This window comes from Schistocerca cancellata, chromosome 8 (assembly GCF_023864275.1).
Source record: "Schistocerca cancellata isolate TAMUIC-IGC-003103 chromosome 8, iqSchCanc2.1, whole genome shotgun sequence".
Lineage (NCBI taxonomy): Eukaryota > Metazoa > Arthropoda > Insecta > Orthoptera > Acrididae > Schistocerca > Schistocerca cancellata.
In genome coordinates this window covers 103,206,107-103,224,275 of record NC_064633.1, presented here as the reverse complement: position 1 = coordinate 103,224,275, position 18,169 = coordinate 103,206,107, and the positions used below count along the sequence as shown (strand labels likewise).

The 18,169-nt window shown below is 40.5% G+C and overlaps 1 protein-coding gene across 1 annotated transcript in view; it reads right to left on the bottom strand.

The window, feature by feature from the left end:
• LOC126094853 (uncharacterized) overlaps positions 1-8,246 on the bottom strand; it is a 90,237-nt gene extending 81,991 nt beyond the window's left edge. The window contains exon 1 of the mRNA XM_049909475.1: positions 8,008-8,246. Within this exon, the coding sequence (XP_049765432.1) occupies positions 8,008-8,221 (214 nt within the window). The 5' untranslated portion in view covers positions 8,222-8,246. The remainder of the gene's footprint in view (positions 1-8,007) is intronic.
• Positions 8,247-18,169: the final 9,923 nt, after the last annotated feature.

Sequence of the window (18,169 nt, the reverse complement as noted above, 5' to 3'; positions counted from 1 at the left end):
CTAGGGGACTGATGACCTCAGAAGTTAAGTCCCATAGTGCTCAGACCCATTTGAACAATTTTTTGAACCATCTGAACTTACTTTTTTTTTGTAACTCATCCTATGGGCCAGTCGCTGAGTTTTTACAAGAAGAATTTGTCGACTTGGTCGCGGTTTTCATAGCCGCTACTGTGGCAATGTCATTGAAATGTTTTATGTTTACAAAGACCACTCTATCAGCACGAACAGAAATTGATGCACCAGTAATGTGTGTGATGTCCTTAGGTCAGTTGGAGTTTAAGTAGTTCTAAGTTCTAGGGGACTGATGACCTCAGAAGTTAAGTCCCATAGTGCTCAGACCCATTTGAACAATTTTTTGAACCATCTGAACTTACTTTTTTTTTGTAACTCATCCTATGGGCAAGTCGCTGAGTTTTTACAAGAAGAATTTGTCGACTTGGTCGCGGTTTTCATAGCCGCCACTGTGGCAATGTCATTGAAATGTTTTATGTTTACAAAGACCACTCTATCAGCACGAACAGAAATTAATGCACCAGTAATTTTGAAGATTTTCGTCAAAAATATTTTCAACCAAGCCATTTAACTTCCAAAAATTAATATCTCGTCCTCACATATTGAATGACGTCGATAGAGAGAAAGTTCGAGGATAGTGATATTATAATGAAAGACTCAGTGCTGTTTCCTCTCTCAGATTCTTATGCGATCTGGAATCACGATTATGTATTGGATTAGTCCGAAGACGGACATTTAGTTATGCTAAAAGATTTTTCGTTATTCTTTCCTTGCTCAGATCTTATATAAATGACATTGCACGTATCACTTTACACTTTTTGTAGTTAACATTCGGAGACCTAGAACCGATTTTGGAAATTGCTATGAAACTGCAGTTGCAGCGAAATGTGAAGACGATGAAATGTGATGGAATCTAATTTGAACAGAAGACTCGATTGGTCGATCCTTTTCGTAGTTCCAAGATGCCTCTTAGTGACATTCACATTATGGTTACTACTGATAAAATGTTATTTTCATTTCCTTCTATCAGTCCCTCTTCTTTTTACATGTCGTATTTTTTCCTCTACACTTCCAGTTTCTAGAAATTTTTTTTATAATATTCGCAAAGACAAATCGCGACAGTTATCACTATCTGGTTACTCATCAGACTCTAATAGTTGGGCGACATTCTCCATAAACGATATTCACGTTCTCGACTGCGTATGCATTGTGAATGTCTTCTTTTTTTTTCTACTGTCATATATATTGTAAGTGTCTAAATGGCTTTTCAGTTATGTTATTTGATTGTTACAACAGCAGAATACAGACTACTGGGCCTCAAGTGCAGAGGTAAAAACAAGAATAATACCTGAGTTTTGTGTTTGCTTACATTTAATATAATGGGACTGATGTGCGTGGAGTCACTTCTTCTGTCGGCGTGACACTGGTTTTCGGGGCTGTTATCTTGAAACTATATCATGAGGTCCCATACATGGTAATTCGCCGAAGTTCTCTTAGAACCTTGTTACAAATGACACAGAAAAATGTATATTGTTGAGTTAAAAAATACAAAGTCTGTATCATAATTTATGGACTAAAAACGGTAAAAATTTGTTGCTAATATAGGGAAATTTGCCTCAATGTCTGCTATAATTTGACGAAAAACTCACCAAGACATGATTATTAATTCCGTATATACTTTGGGTTTCTTCCTTAGCTGCTCAAGCTGTACATTTATGACATCCGTGCGATGTGGCGCAGAGGTTAACACACTGGGAACACTTTAGGAAGAACAACGGTTCAAATTCTCGTCCGGCGATCAAGATATAATAAGTTTTCGACGATTTCCCAAATCGCTCGAAGGAAATACCGGGATGCTTCTTTGAAAAGGGGACGGCCGATTTATTTTCTATCTTTTCCTAATGTAAGCTTGTGCTCGGTCCCTAATGTCTCGCTGTCGACGGGATGTTTGGTGTGTAGTGGCGGGTGGATTTCGCGACCCTCAGGAACCTGCGGACCCAGATCTGTTTTACACTGTAGAAACATGAAATATATCTGGCTCTGCCTTGACATCCGTGTCCTTACAAACGCAGATGCATCCGTAAAACCGCGTGTACTATGTAACAGCAAGACATCGTGGTTAAGCTGCCATTATCGAGAACGTGAAATTAGAAGTAGAGCAACAATTTCTCGGTATGGCGGGGTTTTACTTAGTGTGTATAACTCACTCACTTACGATGTTTCTCATTGAATGTAACTAATTGTTTTATACAGGCGAGGCCATTGACTGAGTGGCGATTGGTTTTCGCAGCACACTAGCGGATACTTGTCAGCCGAAACTTATCGTCAATAAACTCTGACAGGCAAGTCAGACTATGTACCATAATTTCGTGTATCGCTAGGCCTTATTGTCTGTTGTGAGACGAATGTAGTGTCTCAGTGTAGTTTATCACCCAGTGCCACAGAATCAACATTCCGACTCTGCGTCAAGGCTATTACCCTGAGACGGTTAAAGGAGGTTACACACAAGACAGACGCAGTTTAGGATGTACTGAGTCTGCAGCAGTGCTTCATATCGAAGCTTTGGGAACCGCTGTAGAACCAGGAGATTTTCGTCGAAATCCGGTGAGAGGATCGGGTAACAGTAATATTGTGGACATCCGATCCTCACTGCATTCAAAATGCGACAATGCCAGCAACGAATCACACTCTAGAGATTGATGACGGAGGTCTTCTGCTAATGAAATTCTTTGTTTTAAAAATTTCCCTGTGTGCTCTATCTGACCGAACCAAATCACAAGTGATTTGTAAGACGGGATATATGTACGTATGTGTAACGAGTGGGAGGAACTTCACCAACTGAACGCGTATATGTTTGCCATTAGATGACAGCCAGCCTGAGACGTTGAGATATTGTCTCCTCCTACCACTCAGAGCTGACTATACTCCGATTCAAGTTGAGCACCACACTTTACGATGCACAAGAAAGCCACAATTCCATCTCTAGACAGAGCAGAGTTCCGCTTTTCCCACTTGAATCTTATCTTTACATAAGCTTCACTTGTTCTTAGAGATGATCGAAAACATGTTTCGTTCCCTATGAGGATGTTAAAAATACAAAGTGACAAGTTCTCAACTTTTTTTTTTACTTTTCTTTGTTGCATGATAAACTGTCTGCCATCCCATCATTTACCTTTCAGGAAAAAATTGATAACGAACGAGGTTGCCTCCAAGGCGTTCTGAGAACGTCCTAAATTGTTGGCTGCCATAGGTCTCAATCTGTAAATATTTTACAACCACTTCTACCTTTTTTGTGTTCATAGCCTTTGAAGTATCGAGAATCGTTTGTAAACATGGTATTAATTGTATTATAATTGAGACTGGAGGCGGAAAAAAGTAGAAATCGCATAATGATAACATCGGCATATTGTAGGGTGCCCCTCTGTATTGAGTTATTACCTTAAAATTTCGGAGACATGAAAATGGAAGTAAAATTATCAAAATTAATTATCTGAATTACTATATGTAACCAGTTGTCCTACAGTCATTGAACAACGCTTCATTAGGCTGTCTGATGTACTCATTATGTATTAACTCCGTGCCTTTGGAAACTTTCTTCCACAATAAGTAGGTCCTGCAAGACGTTCGATTCATTAATATTTGTACGCTGTCTTTATTCAGTTTCACAGAATTAGTCATTATCACTATGGCTATTCTACTACTTAAACTTGGATAATATTGTTGTAGATGCCATGAGCACTTCCCAACACTTTGCTCATTTCAAACATTCAGAATTTAACGTAAAATAAAGGAGCTGTATAGGATTCAGATCAGGACTCTGTGCAGGCCAGTCCATAACAGGGATTTTATTGTCGTGCAATCACTCCGCCACAGGCCGTGAATAATGAACAGGTGCTCGATCGTGTCGAAAGAAGCATCCGTCATCCCCGAATTGCTCTTCAATAGTGGGAAGCAAAAAGGTTTTCGAAACATCAATGTAGGCCTGTGGTGCGGCCGGCCGGGGTGGCCGAGCGGCTAAAGGCGCTATAGTCTGGAACCGCACGACCGCTACGGTCGCAGGTTCGAATGCTGCCTCGGGCATGGATGTGTGTGCTGTCCTTAGGTTAGTTAGGTTTAAGTAGTTCTAAGTTCTAGGGGACTTATGACCACAGCAGTTGAGTCCCATAGTGCTCAGAGCCATTTGAACCATTTTGAGCCTGTGGTGCGATAGTGCCACGCAAAACAAGGGTGCAAGCCCCCTCCATGGAAAACACTACCACATCATAACACTGCCGCCTCCGAATGTTGCCGGCCGAAGTGGCCGTGCGGTTAAAGGCCCTGCAGTCTGGAACCGCAAGACCGCTACGGTCGCAGGTTCGAATCCTGTCTCGGGCATGGATGTTTGTGATGTTCTTAGGTTAGTTAGGTTTAACTAGTTCTAAGTTCTAGGGGACTAATGACCTCAGCAGTTGAGTCCCATAGTTCTCAGAGCCATTTGAACCATTTGAACCTCCAAATGTTACTGTTGGCACTTTACACGCTGGCACATGTCGTTACCGGTCATGCGCCATACCCACACCCTGCCATCGGATCACCACATTGTGTACCATTATTCGTCACTCCACACATCGTTTTTCCACTGTTCAGCCAGCCAATATTTACACTCCTGACACCAAGCGAGGCGTCGTTTGGCATTCACGATAGTGATGTGTCGCTTAGGAGTAGCTGCTCGACTGTGAATTCCAAGTTTTCTCACCTCCCGCCTATCTGTCATATTACTTTCAGTGGATCCTGATGCAGTTAGGAATTCCTGTGTGATGGTCTGGACAGATGACTACCTATTACACATTACAACCCTGTTCAACTGCCGGCGGTCTCTGTCAGTCAACAGACGAGGTCGGCCTATACGCTTTTGTGCCGTACGTGTCCCTTCACGTTTCTACATCACTATCAGATCGGAAAGAGAGGATCTAGATATTTTCAGGAGTGTGGAAACCTCGCGTACAGACGTATGACGCAAGTGTCACCCAATCACTTGAACACGTTTGAAGTCCGTGAGGCCGCCGATTTGGAGTACCTCGCAATAGGTGGCAGCACAATGTGTATAGTATGAAAAAGTACGTTTTTGGTAGTGTCCAAATACTTTTGATCGCATAGAGTATATATTTACTCAGAGAAGTCAGTAAATACCGATGCTACACTTTTACAATGACTCAAATGAAATCCTCTTGATTTAAGAGATAATTAATTGAAACCCTGAGGTGCAGACAGTTGTTGTCGATATACGTTGATGGGGGCAGCAGAAAAGGTTTGCCCCGGTCGAGACTCGAACCCGACGTCTGCTGTTTACATGGTAGATGCTCTATGCATCTGAGCCACTGAGGACACATATGAACAGCGCGACTGCAGGGACTTATCACTTGCACGCTTCCGGTGAGACCCACATTCTCAACTGCCCACAAGCTACATACTTAATGTACCGAATAGATATTTGGCCATCCGCCCATTACTCGCGCACACTAAAGTGACGATTCCCGTAAGCGTTCGGGCAATCTGTGCCCTTTCCCAGAGACGAAGGTCAGTGGCTGGATAGCCTTTAACTACTTTAGTTTTATCTGTATTCTCTTGATTTCTTCCAATGTTTAGATTCGTTAAACAATTATATCACCATAACCCTTCCAAATAGGAACATTGTGATTTGATATTAAAATTTTCCTTCTCATCTCTTAACAGAATGAACCAGAGCTCTTTTGTAATACCATCTGTTACTTTGAAGAATGTTACTAATTGACATTTAGATGTGAATGAGAAACACTGAGGTCATAAAGATATGCTGAATTTTTCTCGCAGCACAAAACACATTTACAGTTAAGCACATAATTCCATTAATAATTTCGCACTTTTGGTAATATGGTCTCTCATAGTCCTCTGCACACGTGTAAGACTTTGGGTAATTTAAAACCAATTTTGTTAAGCGCATCGGTGCTTTATTTCTGCTTTGTGAGTACAGTATGAGCAGCTCCAGACTGCGTCTCCATGGTGTGGCGCCCCCTCAGCAGCGGCGACTACGCTCTGTGGGCGGCTCTGCGGGCGGCGCCTGACCTGGCGTGGGTCCTGACTGCAGCTCTGCCCGCAGCGTGTCGGCTGCCTGCCCTCGCATGCTTGGCATGGCCAGCCCGGGCGTGAGCACCTGCTCAACAGGAAACAACAGACGTGACGTCCCAGTGACACCTGGTTACCTTCTTTCTTACCATCAAATTTCAGTAGCCGTAATACCAACACCTGTTACTGCTGCTGGAAATACCAAGCTTGCATTTTATAGGCAAAAAGTGTACTTCAGAAGCGCATGACACATAGATGATTCGTTTCTTTTCTCTGGAATAGTTGCTACCTTACACTTCAGGAACCCTGCTCTAGCCTACAATTGCTTGTCGTGATATATCTAGTTCCAAATAAATTAGGTTACTCCGAACGGGTTATTTACACTATGGTGATCTGATATATGTATTTACAAAGTTGTAGACAGAGAAACTGGTATATAAATAGGTATCTATGGTAATATTCAGAATACCATTTATCTTTTGTCAACGTTTAAAATATTCGTAAAAGAATTTCCCAAAGCAAGTGAAACAATATAAAAGAACTTAAGCAATAGGCCTACACGAAAGCTCAGTGTTCGTCAGTTCATAGTTTGAAAAGATGTATTACTCCTTGAACCCTATCGAATGAACTTCCAAGTGCTATGTAAGAATTCTACCGTCGAGACAGATTTATTGTTCTATAAGGTAGAGTACCTGCCATTATTATGTTACGTTGATAAGTAGAAAATTAAGTGACTAAATGAGTGCTAAAGAAAGATCACTGTGGTTGGCGCAAATCAGGACACCTTCTATCTAATTAGACAATGTTTAGAGCCATTACAGGTAAGATTCTATGTTGTTTATGCAGAACTAACATCGACTTCGTAAGCATTGTCTCGCTTGTAGGTTTTTCCTGATAATGTTTCATTAACTTTCTAACCATTACTTTTATTAGACATCTGAATATATTACACCAAAAACTGAGACACAATTACAGATTACAGCTCAGAAACTGCTGTTACTGTGTAGTGCCAATGACATTATTCCTCAGACTGAGATTTATTTCAGAAAAACTGTCATCTTATGTCTTTTTGGTATAGCAACGTCGACACTGTACCGAAAATCTGTTAATTAATATATTTCTAATCCCGTAACTCATATGGTAACTATACCCTGTTGCATAACAAAATTGTAAATGTGGAAAACAATGAAGTCTATGATATGTAATGTGATCCTTAAATACCATGTACAGCGTATCAGCGTATATGTCAGCACCGCACATTGCTAGTGTGCTTGATAGTTTGTTAATAAGGGATTAACATTCTATCATTCATTCATACTGCAGAAGGGAGAAGCTATCACCTTTGGTTTGTTAGTCTTTGTTTATGAAACATGGTAGAAAGTTATTTATTGGAATGTAGTTTTCTGTTAGTACTAATACCTATTCAACAACTAATTGTAATCAAAGTGCAAATTTAGTATCAATTTTTATAAGTGACTGATACTAATATGATTTTGTTCTATAAATGTTATACTGATAACCTACACAAAGATGAGATATCATCATGATTTAGAAGATAGACCCTGAGAGTGAGCCAAATGTGAACTTGACGGGTCTTATAAAGTGTCCATATTTGGCAAGTAAATCAATTTTTATGAGCCATAATATTAAAGGGAACTGCGACTGAATGTAGCAGAATGTTTGGCGTAATGAGAAACGTGCTAGTGGTCTAATAGTAATAGTGGCAGAATATTGGGCGTAATGAGAAACGTGCTAGTGGTCTAATAGTAATAACACCAAGACCTGAGGACATGAATGCTGCACTTGAGCTGCCTGCAGACAGACACAGTATCTAGGCGCCTGCCTCTGGGAGCCACTAGCGACATCACAGCAGTTAGAGCTGTGCACAGCCTGCTCGCCTTTGCCGGTGTTTACCTTTGAGTGCCCGCCTGCTCTCTGAAATTTGACCCTCATCAATTCCGTTGTCGTCGTCGTCCTCGTCTGCTATGCTGACGGTGTCGTCGTCTTCAGCGTCTCTGTTTTCTCCTACTTCTTCCACCACGTCGTCGCCATCGTCTGCAGCAGCGATCGGCGTGCAGTACGCCACGAGCAACACACCAGCGATCAGCAGGACGAGGCCTCCCTTCATGTCTGCAGTGGTTCCTACACTGGGTGCCTCGCTACAAGTGTCACTATGGAGCGCACCGGCCTCCTCTTATACTGCAGTGGGGCACGTATCACCCAACTCGTAGAAGGCAAGGACAGCTACACAGTGCTTACGTCAAAGTCCACAATCAGCCGCATCGTGGTCATACCTTAAAAGCAGAAATATCTTCCTGGACATGGTATGAAACCTTGAGGCCCAAGGTACTAAAAGATGAAAACAAAATTCTAAGCACTACAGCTGATAAACACAGTAAATCAAGAAAACTATTCATGTACCTGAAAGTTTGTATACAAGAATTTCGAAACTCTTTCCTTCGTAAGAGCAGCGATATAAAATGGTAATGACTCACATTAAAAACTAATTAGAAAAAAGGACAAGAATTTATTTAATAACTGTTAAAGTCGGTCTTGTTTCCTTTCTTTTGCGTTATTGTGCCGCACACTTAGCTAGAATTTTTCAATGTTATGTATTCAGTTCTGTGATATGTGAGAATTCTTTATTAGCAATTATTAAGGTTTTTTGTATTGTTGTCTTTACAATGACCTGTAACGTGTTGTAATGCTACCTATCCACTCATTTCCGAGACTCCCCAAATTGTCCATACTATTAACCATGACAGAAGAATAGACTTGTGAGCACCAGTACAGATGTTTGGTGCCTCTATAACTATGTTCCATATTAGGAATTTTCTTTCCACTTTTTCGTATTAGTTCTTCCATTGTGACAAATAATAGCAAGATAGATAACTATTAACCAAGATTCACATCCATATTAGCAGGAGCCATTCCCTCCGTTTTAGACAATTATTATTAACAGTGTCTGTATACAGAGTGATGCAAAATGAAACCCTCTCACCATTTTATATGTCCAAACATCTACCATAGTCTGAGGCGACGTTAACTTCATAACATTTATAAATAATTAAACTTTCTCTCCATCTACGACTCAGAACTGACAAAACATGTGCTTGAAATATGACTAATGCATACAATGTGGTTCAGAGCGAATAGGCCCTCAGCCCAATTTTTATGAATCTGATTCCATGCTTAAATACGTGCTGTTAGTATACGAGGTGCATTTAAGTTCTAAGGCCTGTGATTTTTTTTCTAACTACTCACCCGAAATCGATGAAACTGGCGTTACTTCTCGACGTAATCGCCCTGCAGACGTACACATTTTTCACAACGCTGATGACATGATTCCATGGCAGCGGCGAAGGCTTCTTTAGGAGTCTGTTTTGACCACTGGAAAATCGCTGAGGCAAGAGCAGCATGGCTGGTGAATGTGCGGCCACGGAGAGTGTCTTTCATTGTTGGAAAAAGCCAAAAGTCACTAGGAACCAGGTCAGGTGAGTAGGGAGCATGAGGAATCACTTCAAAGATGTTATCACGAAGAAACTGTTGCGTAAATTTAGCTCGATGTGCGGGTGCGTTGTCTTGGCGAAACAGCACACCCGCAGCCCTTCCCGGACATTTTTGTTGCAGTGCAGGAAGTAATTTGTTCTTCAAAACATTTCCGTATGATGCACCTGTTACCGTAGTGCCCTTTGGAACGCAAAGGATAAGGATTACGCCCTCGCTGTCCCAGAACATGGACACCAACATTTTTTCAGCACTGGCGGTTACCCGAAATTTTTTGGTGGCGCTGAATCTGTGTGCTTCCATTGAGCTGACTGGCGCTTTGTTTCTGGATTGAAAAATAGCATACACGTCTCATCCATTGTCACAATCGACGAAAAGAAAGTCCCATTCATGCTGTCGTTGCACGCCAACATTGCTTGGCAACATGCCACACGGGCAACTATGTGGTCGTCTGTCAGCATTCGTGGCAGCCACCTGGATGACACTTTTCGCATTTTCAGGTCGTTATGCAGGATTGTGTGCACAGAACCCACAGAAATGCCAACTCTGGAGGCGATCTGTTCAAGTAAAACAATTCTCTCCACTTTCTCGATCATGTCGTCAGACCGGCTTGTGTGAGCCATAAGTTGTTTCGGTTTGTTGTTACACGATGTTCTACCTTCATTAAACTGTCGCACCCACGAATGCACTTTTGACACATTCATAACTCCATCACCACATGTCTCTTTCAACTGCCGATTAATTTCAATTGGTTTCACACCACGCAAATTCAGAAAAAGAATGATTGCACGCTGTTCAAGCAAGGAAAACGTCGCCATTTTAACTATTTAAAACAGTTCTCATTCTCGCCGCTGACGGTAAAATTCCATCTGCCGTACGGTGCTGCCATCTCTGGGACATATTGACAATGAACGTGGCCTCATTTTAAAACAATGCGCATGTTTCTATCTCTTTCCAGTCCAGAGAAAAAGAAATCGGAGGCCTTAGAACTTGAATGCACCTCATATGAAAGCTCCTGTCTGAGGCCTGGTATGGAAGTATCCGTCTTGCCATGCATTGTTTGTGTGTGATAGACCAGGAAGCCAGGAATGTCAGTCAATGTATGGACTCCTCCAGCTGTTTATGGTCTTAACTGCAGTATGGCGGCTTTCATTCTCTTATTCCATTTGGCAATGCATTCATAAATGGATTGAGAAAAGCGATTGTCATTCACACCATTTACTGATATACAATTAATGGTATGGTGACTACAGCCCCTAATCTTCTGCACTCCAATTTGCACCCATCTCACACATGAAATGGATAAAATTAGTTTACAAATTTATCACCATATAGTATTAACCAGCGGCTGTGTGACACAAAGTGCGGGTTAGCTCTCGGTCGGATTGATTTCCTTTTCTTAATCCATTTTGCAGTGTGCTACAAGGCATATCCAAATTTTCTGCAACCTTCCTAAGCTATAAACCTCAAAAAACAGCACGTTTTACATGTTTCAGATCTTCTGCAGTCCATTTTCCACAAGGATGAAGCATAAACATGTAAATTCTTGGGTCAGTAAAGATCAGTCGACAATGATGGTCTGTGATCAATGATAACAAGTGTATCTACATAAGTGATAAATGTTTGTATACTGTTAACAGCGTTTCATTAGCGCCTTTGGATATCCGACAGATAATGAACGCCACATACCGCTCCGCGTCATCCAGGCAGTCACAGAGGACACAGCTATGCATATCTAAAGCGACTCTATATTCCTTTCACATTTACATTAATGTTTGGTTGCAACATTTCACTTTATCTTCACCCCCGAGGAAACCGCTAGTAGTGCCCATGGCCAACCCAAATATTGTGGGGCACTATTGTTCTTAGCGATTAGTCATAGAAGGTATAAAGACAGATCTCTTTTGTATGTTCCCTCAACAAAAAGGTGTTGTTAGTGGAGGCTGGGGAGTCTTCCGGTGGATCACCCGCTAAACGTCTGTCGACCCGATCTTGTGTGATAAGGATTACTGAAAGTTGAAGTACTAACTACTGATGATAATTTGCCTCTCGTCATCTAATTCACGATATTCCATGTGATATAAGCACCTTTAAATCTAAATATGTCAGACATATCTGAGTAACGTGTATAATCTGGAGCAATCCTATTTTTATTGCTGTCATCGTTCACTGAAACTACCGTAAGACTGATGTAGAAACGAAAGTGTCTGTCATGAAGACATTAAAACATTGTCAGAAATACATAATACGAAAGTCATACGACCATCCATTTGTGAAGTCCACTTCACGTTGCACAGTAAAGTGTACTTCACAAAGAGAGTTGTAACTGTTGACTGTGATTCTTGTAGATAACTGGTTTGCTTCTAAGGGTTCTGGTAAAAGAAAGCTGAGTTTATTGTTCACTTATTTTTAAATTTCTTCTTGGCTACTACTACATTAAGTCTAGTTGGAATTTTTGCCTTTTGGTTCCTGTAAGATACACTCGGTACTCATGTGATTCACAGTATATTGGTAGGAACGTGTCTGCTAGCCTATTACACACTGTAACGGACAGTGAAGTTTAGTTCAGCATAACGAAGTGGCTAGGAATCTCGCTTTGTACGTCAGGCGACCATAGCTACATATATGGAATCGAGATAATACTGTTTCAAGTCTACATAGGAGATTACCTGCGAATCACATGCATCACTTTTTAGGATATTGCTAAATGTTATTAATGTTATACAGAACTGTCTGGGATATTGAATATATACAAGCAAGGGGGCACATACAGTCACAAGCCTGACTGACCCATGGGGAGTTAAAAATAAGCGTTAAAATATAAATTGGCCGGCATCTAACGATAGACACCTATTACCCAGCAAAAGCATAGTAAAAGGTTTCAGATCTGGTCTTAACTACGAGTCCCGATATAGTCTCAATCCAGTTATGTACTGTTCCGGCAGACCAAGTGACTGGAGATGGGAAGAATCCCTATAGTACGAAGTCCATATGCTGATGTAGATGCCGTTGAAATATTGTGTGCACACTGCAGGTATTTTTATATATAGATACATGTTAACGTTGCTACTAACGTTTCATAACCAGTGAGTATAATCGTCTTGTTTCTTGCACATGAGATACTGCTTTAGATATATTACTTCATTAATGTCCTATAATAGTTCCAGATGATAACTGTCATAGCCGAAAATTAAAATTTTGTTTTCACGTCTGCATGTACATAGAAGTGTTAGTCTGCAGTTATGTATGTAGGTTAGGAAATGATTTAGTAACTAGAAGAGCACTGAAAGTACGGTTGTTATACGTTCTTCTTTTTATTGCTTTTCATAATGGCAGATTCAGTATCATTTCTCTCAATGTACCACAGTACTGAATACTGTAGATAATCAGTTATTAAATAGAATAAAGGAATTGAAATTTACATATCAGAATAAATGAAGTAATAGTGAATTTATAACCAGCTCAGAATACATTATTTATAGTCGACTACTGAAGCAATTTTAATAATTTGGAAACATGCAACATTTTCATCCTCATTTATCAGCAATGACTGTGTTAGAGCTTATAAGACACTAGTTAAGAATCATGTATGTTTGATGCAAAGTGCAGTGGTGCTTTACTTTTCCCATTTTACTGCAGGTTGTAGGACAGTGTGGACACTTCCGACTGTGCCTCTGTTTTGTGGCGCCACTTCAGGAGAGGCAACTACCCACTGTGGTCAGCTCTGCAGGTAGCGTCTGAACTGGCATGTGGTCTGGTTCTGGCTTTGGTTGCAGCATGTCAGCTGCCTGCCCATCCATGTTTGGTGTGGCCGGCCCATGCATGAGCACCTGATTAATGGTAATCAACACATGTGGTGTTCCAGTGACACATGCTTACATTCCTGTCATGCCAGAAAATTTCAGAAGGCACAATAGCCACATATGCTTACACCTGCTACATCGTTAAGCTTCCCTTTGATGTGCAAAAATTATATGTAAGAAGTGGATGACAAAAAGATGAATGGTCTGATTTATTTGGAATAACTGTTATCTTACAACTCAGGAACATTGGCCTAGCATGTCTTGGCATACCAGTTAAATATTATGTTGCATACCGTAAGCCAGTAATTTACAACATGGTAATGTAATAATACATATATGTACAATGGGATAAGCACATAAATAAATTGGAGGAATGTGTTTGTTAAATGTCCAAAAGGTAATTGCTCCGTTTTTACGTTTAACGTGTTTCTAAAACAGTTACGTAGATATAGTAAGATTTTTAAAACCAGTTATAGAGTTTTCCTCACTTCACTACGCCTTGATATGGAATTATCTTAATTGACAGTACTCTATCAGTTGTCTATCACTGAATAATATACTTCGTTGTAGAAGCCACTGATGTGTAGACACATTGTGCTATAAGCCTTACCGTATGTGAGCTTTAAAAACATAATTTCTGTAACTTACTTTTAACACAGTTACTGAAGCAACTTAAACAACTTAAAATACAGCTGGGAAAGTAGGCCTATATGAGTGCTCAATGTATATCGCTGCATATCATCGAAGTGTGTAGTACATAATACAGGTTGAATGCTATTCTAATAAGCTTTGATGAACAATGCAATAATTGTATTGTGGAGCTAGACTTCTTGTTGTATACGACAGAGGAAATGCATCAATTTTTTAATTCCTGAGTATAAAATACATGACTAGTGATGAAATGTACACCGCTGGTAACACAAATCGGGACACATACTGTCCAATTCGAAAGCACCTAGACTTATTAGTGAATAGTTATGACTCTATTCCCTACACCTATAATTATAGGTATAGCCAGTATTTCTTTTCCAGGGGGTTTCAGTAAAGGTCATCAATGAAAACTAGACTTGTAATAGAACCCCGTAAGGTAATATATAGAGTGTGTAATTGTATATAAAGTCTATTTTATTGTCAGTCATTCAATTAGTAAATTATAACATTTATCATCAAGCAGACATCAGTCAATAAATTTCATTTGACGATGGTATCTTCATAGAGATGTGTTTCTATATGACAGTAATGTTCTTGAGAGATGACAGTGAACATTTGTGCATACATGTCGACAGTCCACGTCTTTCCAGCACGAGGTTCAGTTTCAGACAATAACGAGTTAGTGAGTGGAGATAACACCATATAATAAACGCCACGAAGAGAGGAGAAGTACCTGGAAAAGAATGTACGTTTTACTCAGTGGTGACAACAAACACACAGTTTCCACTTTGTAGCCCATCGATTGTTTTTCTTTGGTTGGAATAAAGGTATGAGTTTAATGCTGTATGTCTCGTCGACAGCTAGGATCGCTGGACATGGAGTATTGCTCCGATTTTATTTTAACTGGAACTGAAGGAAGCGGGGTGGCCATTTTAAGGTATCGTTCTTGTATTCGCCTAAACGAACTGTGAAGCTACAGAAAATCAAAATCGGGATGGTGGCTCTGGAGATCAACTCGTATACCAGGACTGCAAGTCTAGTGCATTAGGCACTATACCAACTCGCTCAGTGCCGTGGTGGAAATGGGAAACGAAAACAACAAGATTTCCTGAAAGCACACAGTAGGAGCGCCATGTTCAAACCTGCAACTTATTACCAGTAATCAAAAATGTATTAAATTAAGCATATTTTAGAAAAGGTCGGTTACAGAGTTGACTGTGCTCGGATACTGCACGAAACTTAACGACTTTTCCCGACACTTAGGTCTATTGATTACGACTATAACACTATCTTCTCCTTTCCCTGATAGGTGTTTGAGGGCAATGTCGGAAATTGTTGTGCCATTTGTGTACTGTTTGAGAGCCCAGTCAACCTTAGCAATCAATGATTATTTGTAAGTATTACATAACACGGTTAATTTAATTTTATCCTCATTACTTCAAATAAGCACCACATTGAGGATATGAGGGTAGTGGTAATAGGTCTTCACCAACCTTTGTTACTTCGACGCTTTCCTAGCTACAATACATAATGAAACGCTAGTCCTTCATGTTTCGATTAACATCCGTTTCATTGCCGTAAGAAATGCAGTATCTGAGAATTGGTTGATTTGACGGTTACATTTCTAGAGAACAGTTATAGACCTTAAAATGTGTTTTCAAAAATTTAAAGAAAGTACCAGAAACCTATTTGGTTAATGTATATTGTTACTTATTAGTCTAAAGGAAATAGTGTGGTTAATGACTACCGAGTTTTAACTTTCTTCCCAGGTTTTTCAATATTCAACCGTGTAGTTTCACTTATTTATCAGTACAGACATCTGTACTTCGTTGTTCCGCTGTCAGAAACATGTGCTTTCTGCTGGGCCTTTTGTTGAACACTGCTATATTTGGCTATGGAGGAGGCATCCAACGTCAACAAACCATTAATTGGTTACGTTCTTAAATGAAACTAAGTGAAATGTTTGAATATTTTATTTGTGGTGAGAGTGTTATGGGCGGGATAGAACTAATAGACTGAAGGAGAAAGGAATACAAATGTTCATGGAGGGAACATGTTATTCTGGAGACCTGCACCGATGTTGTTCATGAAAAGCGCAAGAACCCTTATTAGAAGGATTTTTATGCTATTACAGGTACATTTTATCTAAAAGAAACCGTCATTTCTGCGAGATAGGCGCATCAAATGTAAAATGGAATGAGAGAAACCAATTTCATGTTGGTCGTGACTTTACGAAGATATTTTGAAAATCTGTAATGGAAATAATGACACAAACACAATGAGGATTGGAGTACTCAAGTACAATTTCGAGAAGGGCATATCGACGATCGTCTTGTTGTTGAAGGTGTATAACACGGTAACTGAACGAAAAGGATTTTCAAATTTGATGTTGTAATAATATTCACAGTAAGACTGAACGATCATATGGTGATGACGCATCTGTTTGGGTAGTTTCATTGGTTATCATTTGGAAGCAAATGAAGATGAATGACAGTTCGCACTCTTAAGACATTCTGAAAATTTGGAGTGGATACGTACCAAAAACCGGGACGAAACCAAAACGGCTGTTCTGAAAGTTCTATGAAGATTCCTTATTCTTTTGAATAATAAATCAGCATAAGAAAACTGTGACACCTTTGGAAAGACAAGTTATTCCTTCTCATATCTGACATGTGGAAACAAGTCAGGAGGAAAGACCAAAAACAGGAGAGCGTTCAGTCGATGAAACTCTTACTGTAATCCTAGAGGACAACTGATCACAAGTTTATGAAGTGGAGACGTATCTCTCTTCAAACATGTTCTTGCACAAAGCCGCAAGAGACATCCAGAGTCAATGAAATGACTTCTTACAATTATCGTTTGTCCGAAAAAGAAAGGAGACCGTTCAGATCCAAAGCTGAGAATCAACTGCCTTTCAAATTCTGTTATTTCAGCTGCAAGACCGAAATCCATCGTTATGGTGCTACGCCTCTGAAACAGACTATGTTATACCTTGAATTTCATCAACTCAATTTGTAACAGAGAATACTCGTACAGAGTATGGCCTGGAACAACACATTAACATCAGTTACACTGACCGATGATCATACACACAGTCACTCGGAGGCGCATTAATATAAGAGGTCCAATTCCAAGATAATACAGATGTGGCATTATGACGATAAGTACACAAGAAACGAAAAAAAAAATGTTTAACTCCACTCAGGTGTGAAATGTCCGTGACTTCCAGGATTCCAAGCTGGGGTGTTATTGCCTCTGATCCGTGTAGCTGGTCTTGGAGACTAGGTCGGGCACTTGCCGATCATTATTCTTCCCGCAAACTGATGCTATCAGACCTTAAACGAGGCAGTAGGGCTTGCCTCCGTCATATTGAACCACTCGCGGCTTGTCGAGGTCTGTAGCAGACATCAGGAGTCAACCAAAGGCAACAACTTGCCACCACGTTCCCTCCAGCTAGCTGACAGTACCAGGGCCTGCAAAAACAACAACACACACCTTAACCAAAGGCCCTAGCTCCAGACGTATGATCAGATTGATATCGGCAACCTAAGCTCTTGGTAGTGACTGCAGAGTGCCATGCAGCCAGTATTCAGTCGGGAACTGCGCTGCTGCCACGGTCTCAGGTTCGAATCCTGCCTGGGGCATTGATGTGTGTGATGTCCTTAGGTTAGTTAGGTGTAAGTAGTCCTAAGTCTAGGGGACTGATGACCTCAGATGTTAAGTCCCATAGTGGTCAGAGCCGTTTGAACCTTTAAAGCCGCCACAGCTCACACAAACTGAATGTTGACAGACAAAGGGTGTTGTTTGTATCCTCCACTCTGTGTCAGCGTTGACTTTCATCTGGCGATTAGTGCATATTACGAAGATTGACTTGCCCGAATTTTGTAAACTGTGCTTCTACCTCACACAAAATGTTTCATTGTTATGCCACCTGAAGCGCCAGAATCGTTTCTATTCTTCTCAGTGTTAAACAGTGTAATTCGTATAAATATAAATATAAATATGATGCTGGCAATAATCAGAGCAAAATACCTCGGACCTTTGGAGGTGACGGAGTCCCACCTCTAACTGACAAACCAGGGACTCCTAAGATACGACTTGGCAAACAAATGATA